This window comes from Filicampus tigris, chromosome 4 (genome assembly GCF_054856515.1).
Source record: "Filicampus tigris isolate MCC_2025a chromosome 4, RoL_Ftig_1.0, whole genome shotgun sequence".
Classification (NCBI taxonomy): domain Eukaryota; kingdom Metazoa; phylum Chordata; class Actinopteri; order Syngnathiformes; family Syngnathidae; genus Filicampus; species Filicampus tigris.
In genome coordinates, this window is record NC_141220.1 from 9,760,109 (window position 1) to 9,773,335 (window position 13,227).

Below are 13,227 nucleotides of genomic sequence, written 5' to 3' on the forward strand. Positions count from 1 at the left end.
CCGACGCCAGCCATATACTACTGTCAGGTCATACTGCCAGTTTTGAGAACTATGACAAGACATGATTCTGGAGGGCGAAATTACAAACTCCCCCATTGACTGAAAACTTTAAATTGTCCCATGTGTTAATGTGAGTGTGTACGCTCGCCCAAAGTCAGCTGGGATAGGGTCCAGGTTACCTACGATCCTCTTATGCAGTAGAAAGCGGTTGGATGAATGGATGGATGTACATTTTGCAATTTTGGGTTTTATATGTGAAGATTACTTTCACAGTTGGTACGTATTTATTAATTTATTTATGTATTTATTTATGTATTTATTTATCTATCTATTTATTTCTTGAGTGGAATTCTTATTTTCCCCATTTTATTTGTCAGGTATTAAATAAAATATATTCAAACGCCTCTGCCTGGATGCAAAAACTTTGAGAACCCCTGGTGTTTTAAATATGGTCCAACGACACAAATATGTTGGGGCTAAAAGACAAAGTCACCTCTCTGATTGGATAGGACAACCGCCAATCATCTTTCACGCCTCCGCAGCACCTCCCACAGTCGCTCGGAGGCAGCGCAGCACGCTCTGACAATGCTTTGAAGGCACTTGGCGCTGGTCTTCGGTGATTGGAGAGCTGAGGAGAGAGAAAGGGACAACCTCGCCTCCTCAAACAACGAGCGAGGTTGTGGGCAAAGGAGGCAGAAAGCGGCAGAAGAAGGGGAGCCACAAGAAGAGGAGGTGACGTTGGTGGAGTTTTTAAAAGCAAGACCTCAAAGCGGCTCGGACCTCCGAGGAGGAGGAGTGCTTTTCATCGCCCGCTCTTCTTCGTTCTAGAAAGTAACTGATCTCCAGCCGCATTCGTCATGTCATCGTCCGGCAAAGACAACAGCGGAGCCCCGCATGCCAATTACGTGGGACCGTACCGTTTGGAGAAGACGCTGGGCAAAGGACAGACAGGTTAGTGGGCAGGTTAGCGGCTTGCTCCGTGCACCGGTTGTTATTGCGCCCATCATTTGGGGGAGAGCTCGCGCAGTCATTTAAGTGTTTAGTTCGAAACCCCCTCTCGCGGCTCCTTGTGCTCTGCTGTTTCCCACTGAGCTGACTGTCATTGTTCACGCAGTGGGACAGCGGAGTGCATGGGGAGGGCTGTTGTGGATTGAGGTGATGCTGTTTTACATTGGCTGCCTTGGACAGCGAGTTTGTGCACGCGCGTGAGCGCTCATCCCCAGCGGACTGCTAGAATAAACTTTTGGGGTTATTCCTTATTCCCCTGTATGTGTGTGTGTGTGCGTGTTCAGGTTGGAGCACAGCACCGTTAATCCCTATTTGCCCGATGCATTGATCTATTCTTAGTCTCTAGGCAAGGCAAGGCAAGGCAAGGCAAGCAGTCAGTCAGGCGGTTCTCCTCTAGGCTGTGGCTGCATGACGTGGGTTTCCGCCAACATGGTGCCGTGGGTACCACCCTGACAGGTGCTGGGAAATAAGAGCTACATGAATCTGTCTTCATACACCTTGGGCATGTTAGTGGTCTCCCTGAAAAAGCGGCCCATATCTCACTATTGACTCCAATGACACTGCAGTTTGTTGTTGCTCAAGGTAATTCATGATAGAAACAGGAATTCTCTCAATCATATTTGATTTGAGGGAATGTTTGGTGATGCTAAGTGTGGATCCTGTGAGGTGAGGTATGTGCTGCCACTGGAACCATGGAAGGAAAAGAAGCTCTGATGCAGTGCATGTGACCCTCTCAAAAACCCATGTTTCTGCTGAGAGATTTTCCTCCCATCTGTTGTCTAAAACGCAGCAAATAGGCATTACTTGTTCTACCTGGCCCAGCTGGTCGTGCCGAGCAGCCATGTATGCGTGTAAATTGCATTTTCTCTGCCAGTTTTTTCTTCAAATATGCCTCTGGTCTGTTCATTTCCCAATTGTTCGCTTCTAGGGATTTCCTCAACCCTGGTATGTGCCGTGTTTCACCTTTCCCCAAACTTTCAAAAGCTATTTGAAATTCCTCATCAAATTTCAATATCAAGCTCCTACAGAAACTTAACATTCACAAGCAACAATAGCACCAGGTGCACAAGCGCAATTGAGCTACATCAAAAAGTCCAAGATCCGATAATAACTACGCTTTCTTTTGCAAAGTACTTATCAATATGCGGATTATCGTGGTTTTCTTTTCCAGTGCTGTTGAATTGCACTGCTTCATAAAGTGACGATTAAAAAAAAAAAACCCAACTAAAATCACAAAATAAGATAGCCAGTGTAAAACAGTGCGTTGCACAACTAAACAACAAACATATTGTTACATTAACTTCTCTGACTCAGAACTAGTCCATTGTAATCCTATTAATGACAATTCAATTTAGTTAGTCACAGTAATGTTCCAGTCAGGTACCCTGATCAGGCTTGCATTTCCATTCAAAGGATGTGAAGGCAGAATGACCATACAGTATATCTACTGTATTTCATGCTAGCATTTGCTGACACAAAACAACATAGAATTAACCTAATAATCAAACATAGAAAATGAACGTAATACAACACAGTGTAGTAGTTTGCTGATGGTAGCTATTAACAAGGAAACCTCTTTGAATAAACTTTGTTCTAATCTATATTACCGGTATCTTTTCTTTCCATCCATTTTCTATACCGCTTGTCCTCATTAGGGTGGTGGGGGAGCGGAATCTTATCTCAGTTAACATGGTGTTGAGAGGCAGGTTACACTGGTCATCAGCCAATCACAGGGCACACACACACACGCAAACCAGAACCATTCACACCAGTCGGTAATTTACAGTCTTCAAATGACCTCTATGTTTTTGAGTGCGGGAGGAAGCTGGAGTACTCAGTGAAAACCCCCACAAGCATGATGAGAACATGCAAAGTCCACAAAAGAAGGCGAGATGGAAACCTAGAACCTCTTTGCTAACCGCAAGGTTCCACCATGTTGCCTGTTTTCTATTTCTACTCCAAGTGTGTGACGTAGAGCCGTTGTGTTCGGCTTTGCAAAGGAATAACACGCCGTATGAACTGAACGGAACTGTACCGCTTTATGGAACCAAAGCTCAAGTGTTGCACAAGTGTCCCATATATATTGTGGTTAGCTTGTGCATAATAAACAAATGATATGATATCTGCTGCAGAATCCTACAGTAGAAATAAATGTTGCATGGTGTTTTCCACCAAAGATTCATTTTGAATAGATCACCACAAGTACCTGTGCTCTCCCTCCTCTCCTCATAAGCGTCACTCGCAGAACGACCCAGTTCAGTTTGCTCTCTGGAGAGGCTTTGCTGGTGGTGTGCTGCTAGCGCAGTGGTCTGCTGGGTACAGACTGGTAATGATACGGTGTCGCCTGGATCATCCGTGCCTCATGATGCATTAATGAGTGGATTTTGTCCCAATTTCTGGCAAGGCTTGTTTGTCAGACTCATGTAAGGATAGATAAACTCAAGTGTCAGATTAGCATCCTGAGCTGTCTGTGTTGACATTTCAACGGGAAAATTCAGAGTTTTGCTGAGACAATCATGACATAATTAATTTGAATGTGACCACTTTTGTCCTGCAATTTGAAATGACATTTACTTGTGATGAAGTAAAAGGCTCTCACATGGTTTGTGTATTCTGTTTGAAAAACAATTACATAACCGGTGCCCATGGAGCTAATCCACGCTAGACCTATTTAGATTAATGACATGCATAATATCCCATTTGACCGTTGATGAAATATGTCAGCTCTCTCAGCCAGGTCTTTCGGAAAGGGTCAGCCTGCAAATGTGCATGCCTCACGCACCGGGCCCAGTCATGAGTGACAGTAGGCACCTTCCACTGGGCTAAAGCTACAGTGGTTGGGCAGTATTATTAGAGGAGAGGAGTATGTGCTCTGGTTCAGCTGAGCAGTGGTGCTCTTCCCTGTTCATTAAGTGATTAGTCCTGACACAAACACACACACACCACCACCAAAGTGGTTCTGGTTTGGCTTCCTGATTTAATCCCTTACGTAGCCAAAGTCCCCAGCCACTGACACAATCACGTGGCCCAATGGGGAGGCCGGCTCGAGCTTAGCGACATAGCTCTTGCATGTTGGCAAATGCATACTCGTTGCACAGACTGCATTTTCTGTTCTGTAAACTGAAACATAATCATGTTTTTTATGGTCTAGTAACAACAGATGGAGATGACATTTGCTTGCACAAGCAGTTTTTGCCTGTCTTTGCTTCCATTTTCGCTGTCTTTCCTTGGGTTTTATTGCTTTCTATCAAGTGTGTGCACCCTTTCCGGGCCAGAACAGGGTCCTCTAATAAGTTGTGTCTGCATGGGCGACTGCTCATTAGGGCTGGAGTCACAGAGGCATGGAAGACAATCTTAAACCAGTGACAGTTATTGTGCTTGAGTGTTGGGAGCGAGTGAGACCTGTGTGTCTGCTAGGTAATCATTGCCGTCCTCCCTCATGTGAGAATATGTCCAAAAACATGCTTCTGTGTGGATGGATGTTCCACTGCGATATTGCCATTCCCATTTAAGAATGGAGTCAACAGCGCTTGCTCTTTGTGTATTAAATATCGATGGTATGGACACTTAAAAACATTTACACACTTGCACAACATGCAGATTGTGAGTTAAATAGCATATTCCTTGTATGTCTTATATTTTCTGAAACTTTAAGAAAGGTAAAACCTCTTCTTTTGTTTTGGCTTCAGAGTAGCTGAATCATCCTCAACTTTAGATAAAAAATAAAATCAAATCTTTCTTTCTTTCTTTCTTTCTTTCTTTCTTTCTTTCTTTCTTTCTTTCTTTCTTTCTTTCTTTCTTTCTTTCTTTCTTTCTTTCTTTCTTTCTTTCTTTCTTTCTTTCTTTCTTTCTCTCTCCTTCCCTCCCTCCTGTAGGTGCTTGATTAGTGGAATACATTTTCTTTTACTTAATGCTCTTGGTACTTGATTAGTGGAATAAATGCCGCCTATTGTTTGGCTAAAACAGCCTCTTAATCCAGTGTAAATCCTTGTTCTTGCTAGATTTAGGTATTGACAAGCTGTGAGCTAGGGGTTGTGTAGGCTCCTTGATTCCTCGATGGACATTTAGAGAGTGAAATCATCAGCTTTAAGGGCCTTTATATTGACATACGCACCCGACAAAATGCTCCCTTTGATGCGTTGTTGGTCTGTATCTCAGTTTGTATATCTGCTAAGGTGTTCCCTTTCTGTGTTGGCTGCATTTATTCCAGAATTTAGCGGTTGCCTTTATCTTTGTGTCAGCACTGCTCCCGTTGTGGTTCATACAAGGACTTTACAGTGCATGACTATGCAAGAATGAGCAAAATGTTATATCTACCCTTGCACACACACAGTCACGTGGGTTAGACTGCTACGGCATTGTGGTAGATGCCATGATAATGAAAAACCGTTAATTTGGTTTTGATTGATTGCTGCTGAGTTGGGGCGGTTCATTGAGATCAATTTCAAAGATTTCCTGTCTGGTGGAAGCAATCCATAGTGTTTCACACTACATGATATTCCTCACTGATGATGACAAGTGAGGAGGGATGTTCACACGATGCTGTCAATGGAAACCCCTTGGCCACAGCACGAAAACGCTTCCGTCACCTGTTGCCGATCGATTGAAGCCATGCTGGGCTTGAACTAGAGGTAAGATCGGGCCTTAAAAAATCCAGCCCAACCTGGCCCAGGCCCACGTGTATTAAAGCCCGACCCGGCCCGAGCCCGACGAATTAACTTGATTTGCGGGCCCGAGCCCGAAGCAAACCAGGAATGTTATATTTTATTTGTGACGACTCAAGATGAGGAGGAAAGGGAGGGGACGCGTCAGTCAGACCTGGACCGAGCAACGCTCCGGGAAAAGGGATTGGTTGCAATTTGTGTGATCGCAATTCAATATTCAATAAACATTGAAATCTTTTATATTTGTGTGTCTATTGTATCAAGTGTGATAGTTCATGCTTCATTTCGTTGGCAAAATGCAGCAGCCCATTTGACATTTATATTAATTTCTTTGAGTTGGCATAAAAAAAAACCCACAAGATTTCTTAATGTTAAAATAATCTACATATTTTTATGATCATTATAAATGCATTTACACAATGAAATAACACTGGAAAGGTTTGTTAAAGATATTTCTGTGTATGACTGTACGTCCATACCGTTACGCCACAGTCCCTTATATAAATATATATTTGTTTAAAAAAAAAAAAAAGCCCGCGAGAGAGATGCCCGGGCCCGACCCGACCCAACCCAACCCTATCGTAATAATTGACATTTTGGGCTATTTGGGCCAGGTCGGACTCTGACTCGGGCTCGGGCTTAAGATCTTACCTCTAGCTTGAACACGAGTTGTAACACCCACCCCAAGTGTTCACAAAATGACTCAGAATTTGTTGTGAGACTTTACCTTAGCCTGCTGAATAAGAAATAAATGGTAAATTAATGGTTTTGTGGGTTAGTTCAGCGAGTGTTACTCCTAGCTGGAAGGCTAAGTATGTTAGCACTCTGGAACCCAAGAGCGCCACAGGAAGCCAAGCCTGTCTGGGCCCAGCTGTTTGATTCTCAGGCCAAAGCCAAAGCGCAGGGCTCATCTTTCAGCTCTGAAATGGACCTTAAATGTTAGGATGCTAGTGCATGTTCACGTGTGCTTCATCTGATCCGCATGTTCCGACTTTGACTTGGATTACTTTATGATGACAATTTCCATCATAGGGCACACCTCCTCTCCCATTCCCTCTTGGCTTCCCCTGGCCAGTTGAGATTCATATAGGGATTCAACCATGTGGTAAATCAGACAAGACCTTGGTAGAATTGCATCGATTGGGAAGAATGTATGTAGCCAACGATTTTCAGAGATTAATGATGAGGCAAGAGGTGGAGAAGCATTGGGGAGTATAGTGAAGGATGAAGGCGAAGAGGAGTGGTAGTAGCAGTAGTAGAAGAAAATAATGGGCCTTGAATAGAAACACATAAAGAGGTTTTGATAGTTGTAAGTGCAGTGAAATGATTAAGTAAAGCAAACTATTGATCATTCTCTTCATTACGCTATGGCCTGGCTTTTTTCATTTCTCTATTGCTGACCTCCATAAGCGGCAAGGGCGTGATCTTTAGATTGGGAGGTCAGTGAATTAGTGAAGCGTTGCTGAAAGTCTCTCGCACTACAAAATTCTCGTATTCTACAATTAGGATGAAATTCCTCCGAGTCAAATACAACATTCTACATACATGAACACATACATGAACTTGCACATACAACGGTCTTTCTTACTTTTCCACAAAGTGGTCCGGATTTGTCCAGCTCTGTGGGCAGATCGCTTGTCACTGCGTCAGTTATGTAAGCGGTGTAACATCATACCGGGGCACTACAGTATAACTTTCTGAAGAAGAGGAATGTAACTGTATGTAAATATATGATCAGTGTTGGAAATGAAGTTGTTTTTATATATCTATATTTGTTCCATGGTTCATTAAGAAGACTTGCAACATAGTGATATTCACATTTGAAAATTGTCGCACAGAAGTTGTCTATAGCTCCATACAAGAATTCCAATGGCAGGGTTTCAAGGCTAGGCCAGTGCTGTATTTTTATCGGTGCAATTTTTAGCTGAAATGTAATATTTTATGATTATACACCTTTCTAGCTTGTTTTAAAAGGACATAGGCCTACATGAAAAGATTAAACAAATCTAAATTTTATGGGTGCTCGAATTCAATATAGCGGTGCTGAGAACCCCAAAAATGAGCTAGAAATGCCCATGGCTAACTATGAAAGGGTTCTGGGAAGGTACAGGTTATACATATTGGGAATTAACAATGGAAACACCACAAGTAATTAAAGCAGCAATTAAAACAACACATGTTTTTCTCCCTACTAGTGATTCATACAGTCCTCTGCATGCTATTCTTTTTTGTTTCATGCTCTCATGCCGTTTAGAATTTCATGGTGATTGTCCTCTAGTGAAGTGGAGAGTGTGTACATCACTTCTTCCCCCCCTGCTCCTCCAAATTGTTACAATAATACAGTATATCTAGTTTCATGTTCTAGCGACGGTCTAAATGCTCTTTGTTATTGTCACTTGCTGTGTTTTGCCTTGTTTGGACAGTCATTATAAGTCAGCTAGCATGTCTTTTGTGTCCGTTCAAATTAACCCTTGCTTAGCTGCCCGTCTGACTAAAACTGCGTGAACGCTGGGTCGGCTGCCAACATTGGTTGTCTGGTTGTCATGGTTTCTCTGCTTCTTGCTGGGTCTCAGTCTGCCTTCATGAAGAACGGAAGGGATTGCTCTCTCTTCTTCCACCTACTCGCTCTTCTTTTTCTTCTGCCTCTCCCACTCTCAAACTCTGCGAGCGGCTGCAATCTGAAATCAGCATCATAATATCTGAAGATTGCCTGCATGTTTTTCCGTGCGTGTTAGTTTAACTTATTCATACTGAGTGCATTATTTTCACCTTTTGTTCGGCTTTGTTGCTGCTGTATGTGATGTATGGTTCACATGTGCTTGTGCAGGCTGCATGCGCTTTGCGTGTACTCAGACATACGGCCATGGATCAGACAGGCTTGTCCTGCTCTTTGCTCTGCGCTCTGTTCTGTGTTCCCATTTTAAATCTGTGAGATTAGCACATGTGGGGAGCCTCGGCTTTAGTGGCTGTCGGCTCAGCTTGCCTTGGCAGGATGTCCTGTGATTGGGGGGAGCGCCGTCCTCATCCCCCCAGTGCTGGCTGTCCTACTCTACTTCATCCATTAACAAATAGATAGGTAGGCCATTGACCTTGACTTTGGTACAGTTTTCTCACTGCACCACCCTTACACATCCCACACTGCTCCAGAATCCATCATCGGCCCTCTATATAGGCCATTAATCAAAGCAATATGGTAATTGGAAGAATATTCTCATTTCCATCGATAATCATTGCATTACTATTATGCATAACTCAGAAAGATCAGTATAAAATTTACGGTGAGTTCATGCATGAGCTCAGACGATATGGATTTTTGTACTCATATATTTTATTTTCATTTGATTGTATTCCGTACTTAAAAGAGATGGTCATATGACTTAATTCTTTGATCGCCTTTGCCGGAAGATTCACGGCCATTTTATCAATTAATTGTCCATCCATCCATTCATCCAGATTATTTCCTGTACTATTTAACCTTACGTAGGGTCATGGCATGGTTGGGCTGGCGCCGATAGTCTTGCTGACATTGACGTCACGCATCTCACAATGCAATGTCAGGAGCAACTGGGGGTTCAGTATCTTGCTCAAAGATACTTCAACAAGGTCACAACGGCCAGGGATCGAACCCACAACCTCTGGGTTGGGAGACAACCACTCTACCACATGTCGCCCCTGGTAACCAGCCAGTTGTAGTGCACATAACAACAAACAACCATTCACATGGAGGTTGACACTAATGGCCAAGTTAGTCTTCAATTAACCTACCATGAGTCTTTAATTAACCTGAGAGTTGTCTTTGCATGTGAGGTGAAACCAAATTGCCCAAGTGGACACAGTGGATGAGCATCAAAAACCAGCAACCTGCGTTGAATGCGCGTGATTGTCTTTGTTACAACCTTGGTTGGACTAGCCAGAATCAATTCAATGATGGCTATTTTGATCCATGCCATATAAGTACTTTACACTGTCTTTTGTTAATGTAAGATAAGTGCCACTTTTACTTTTGAGTGCACTATCATTGCGTCACTGACTACGTTTACATGCAGTCAATATTCGGGTTAAGGTCAAAATTCCCATTTCTAAGTCATTCGGAATAACCCGTTTGCATGGATTGAGCAGGGAGAGTTACCCACACATTTAAATAACCCGACGCACGGACAGCATCACGCAATTTACGTCATCTCCGCTTGTTACTTGCTTCTGTCAATAAAACACATTATATTCATGTCACTCGCCGCACGAATGAGGCGGACGCTTTCCTCCTCGCTTTAAAAGTGTGGTGTCGTACTTACTTTTGCTTTCGCCATGTTTTGTTTATCACTAAATGTGTATTTCCGGTGGGTTGCGCGTCAAACAGCGCACATACAAGCACTTCCTGTACTACAAAGACCAAGATTCCTTGCGGTTGAGCATGCACAGAGTGTCCTGTGCATTCGGCATATTCCGGTCGCCGTATACATGCACGCATATTCGGGTTGGAAAGGGAGCAACCCAGGCATGATATCTGGAATTTTAAACACCGGAATAAGGGCATATTCAGGTTATTGCGCGCGTTTACATGTCTTTTAAAAACCCGAATACCGCCAATATTCGGCTTTTAAAAGGTTTATTGGCTGCATGTAAACGCAGTCACTGTACTCTCAGTCGTATCTATTTCCCTTACATTCTTTATGTGGTTTAAAGTCACTGTTACCAGCAGTACGGATCGAGCGGCAAAGCAACAAAGTAATATAATGTAAAAAAGGAACATTGCTGCTTCTTCATTCCAGATGGTTACTTTTTTATTCTAGGCATAAAGCTGCTTATTCACGACGGTGTTGGATGTTCGTGACGTACTTGTGAGTGAAGGTTTGTGTCTGTGCACTGCATCCTCCTCCTTCACATCAGTCTGATGATCCATAACAGTGCCAGAGAGGCATAAATCACAGGAGTTTTAGCACATGAGACAGGCGAGTGGACTCAGTGCATGCTCAAAAGAGGAGGAGGTTTCTGAGTGGGACAAAAAAAAACCTCAGCGCAGTAAAGCACCTCTCAGGGTCAGCGCCTCTATTATCATTCAAATCCAGGACACAGCATGGGTCTCTATCTCTCTCTCTCTCTCTCTTTCTCTCTGTTTCTCTCTCTCTCTCTCTCGCTCTTTGTCGCTCTCTCTCTCACACACCTCCCCTCTCACCCCCCCCCCCCCCACTACAATGAGAACTCTCTACATTCACACAATATTGTGGGAGAGAGGAATCCCAGCTATCCATTTGACTTCAGCAGGGATGTGACGTCGTAATGGACAAAATGCAGCCGCAGCAGGAAGGGCTGTACAAACGTTGCGCCTGGGGGATAAGGACACTCGCCTCTTAATTAATTGATCAACCAGGGCTAGGCCACATAGTTCAACCTGATTCTCAGTTATTTATTGCAGACAATTTCATGCTTTTGACTTTGTGGGGACAGTTTGGAGAAGGCACCTATATATGCCAACATGCCACGGTGCGCAGGGCAGGATGCATCAAAGCACAGCAAGATGCGTTGTGGTGTGGAAGAACAAAAATCTCTGATAGTCTCAAAAACCTTTGGGATGAGCTAAAACAGAGATTTCAATGCCACCAGGCCAACTGACCCAATACATGTTCTTCTGGATGAATGGACAGAAAGTCTAACAGATACACTCCAAAAACCTACACTGTAAAAAGCCCTCCCAGAAGAGTGGAAGCTCTACATGTTGTTCACTTTGTGCTTTTTAGTTTTGTCTTTCAAGTGTACACATTTCAGGAGGTTGTCCCTCGGCTTTGCAACCTTGTCCTCTGTTTCCCCTGAAACACTTTTACCTGTCATTGTTAGCAAGCATAATGTGACTCTGTTGAGTAGATAGGGACTTGGACGTGTGAGTGTATATTTGGCTTTTTAGTGGCAGTGTCTATTTTGATGTGAAGAGTTTGTTACTATAGCAACGTCGTTATACGTGACTGTGGCCATCCTTGAGCAAGTCATTTTTTTTGTTGGTCTGTTTTATTGCTGTCCTCAGCTCTACTTTGGTGTATTACAGTTTGCATAATGGGAGCATAAATAAATGCATGCCAGTAGTGGCCATTGGGCCATTTGTTTGTGCCTGTATTGGTTTAAACAAAACTGAAAACTTGCAGGTCAACAACGCGTGGTAGAGCATTACACTTGTGAGTGACTTGTGTTTGGAATGACCATTGTTTTTTTTGTTGTTGTTTTTTTTCAATTTTGGTTTAGATATTAATTGATCCCTTATTCTGTTTTAGTTCTGAGCTGTTCTTTTTATCTTGATTCGTCTGATTCTGATTTTGAATAAAAATATTGTGACACTTAACCATTTTTACCTGAAAAACTTGAATAACAAAAAAAATTAAATACCATATCAGGTCGGATTAGATATAAATTTAGGAGTGTCCATCCGTTCTCTCTAGCGCTTATCTTCAGCCTCAACCTATCCCAGCTGACTTTGGGCGAGAGGCGGGGCACACCCTGAACTGCTTGCCAACCAGTCGCAGGGCACAAATGGACAAGCAGTCATTCATTTCGAGTCGTCAATTAACTTACCATGCATGTCTGTAGAATAAAAAGGGCAAACAAAGGACCTGATGAAAACCGACACAGGGATGGGAAGAACTTGCAAAGACCTTCCACACAGGAAGACTGGAGCCCGGATTTGAACCCACATTCTATGCACTGTGAGGGAGATATCCCAATCAGTCGTGGTGTCTGTTGGCTTTTTTTTTGTAGATTCACTCGGAAAAAAAACAGCGGGTTAACAAAGTTGGTGAAGGTTAAGTACTGGAATTTACCATGCAAATTAATGTGATGCAGCAGCCATTTCACTGTCAAATCTCAGCTACAGTGCAGTACTAGTGCTAACTTGAGTAGGCTTAGGTATAACTAGTTCTGTCTTTATTTCTGTATTCATTGCTTTCTTTTCTTTCCTTCATGTCTTATCACCCCCTTTCTTCTCGACCTTTGCTCCTCCCGCTCCTTCATTTCCTCGCTTCATGCCTAATGGATATTTCCCTGCAGCCTCCAGACCTTACATTACCGTTCTGCTCAGGTAGGTCTCATTTCATGCGGAGGTGATTAGATCTCACCGGAAGCAATTCTGGTCTGATAAGCTGCAGTCTGGTGGACTCGTACAACAGCAGAAAGAATTAAGTTCAACCATTACTTATGCTCTCTTGCAAGGATACACCTGCCAATCATAAGGCTGGTAACTCATACTCATGTCCATGCATTAAGTGAACTTGACTACAAAAAGTCTAGTCCACACCTATTATAAATCCAAGTTTATCTGGGGGACTTAATAACAGAGAAACCATGTGTAAAGTGTTTACCCATTTATTACACTGTTCCATCTTTCCCGCTGCGACAAAGAGGAGAAAACAAAACGGTTATTCGAATAAATATTACAACTGTCACACATAACCATGTGCAAGCATGCGTATAAATGGGTTAATTTGATGCGGAGGCAGACTAATGGAAGAGGAACATACTGTGTTGTCTTTTAATGGGCCTGTGCTTGTGAATACTGAATTGAATACAGTAGAAT

General features: G+C 43.0%; 1 protein-coding gene across 4 annotated transcripts in view; it reads left to right on the forward strand.

Moving 5' to 3' along the window:
• The first annotated feature begins 582 nt into the window (after positions 1 to 582).
• The window catches only part of brsk2a (BR serine/threonine kinase 2a), a 197,972-nt gene continuing 185,327 nt past the window's right edge, over positions 583 to 13,227 (forward strand). For 3 of the 4 annotated variants that reach the window (XM_086027417.1, XM_086027415.1, XM_086027414.1), the window contains exon 1: positions 583 to 951. Coding sequence is in view for 3 of the 4 variants with exons in the window: in XM_086027415.1 (XP_085883541.1) it covers positions 858 to 951 (94 nt within the window). In the remaining variant the exon portion in view is untranslated. The remainder of the gene's footprint in view (positions 952 to 13,227) is intronic. The other variant, XM_086027413.1, reaches the window with a different exon arrangement.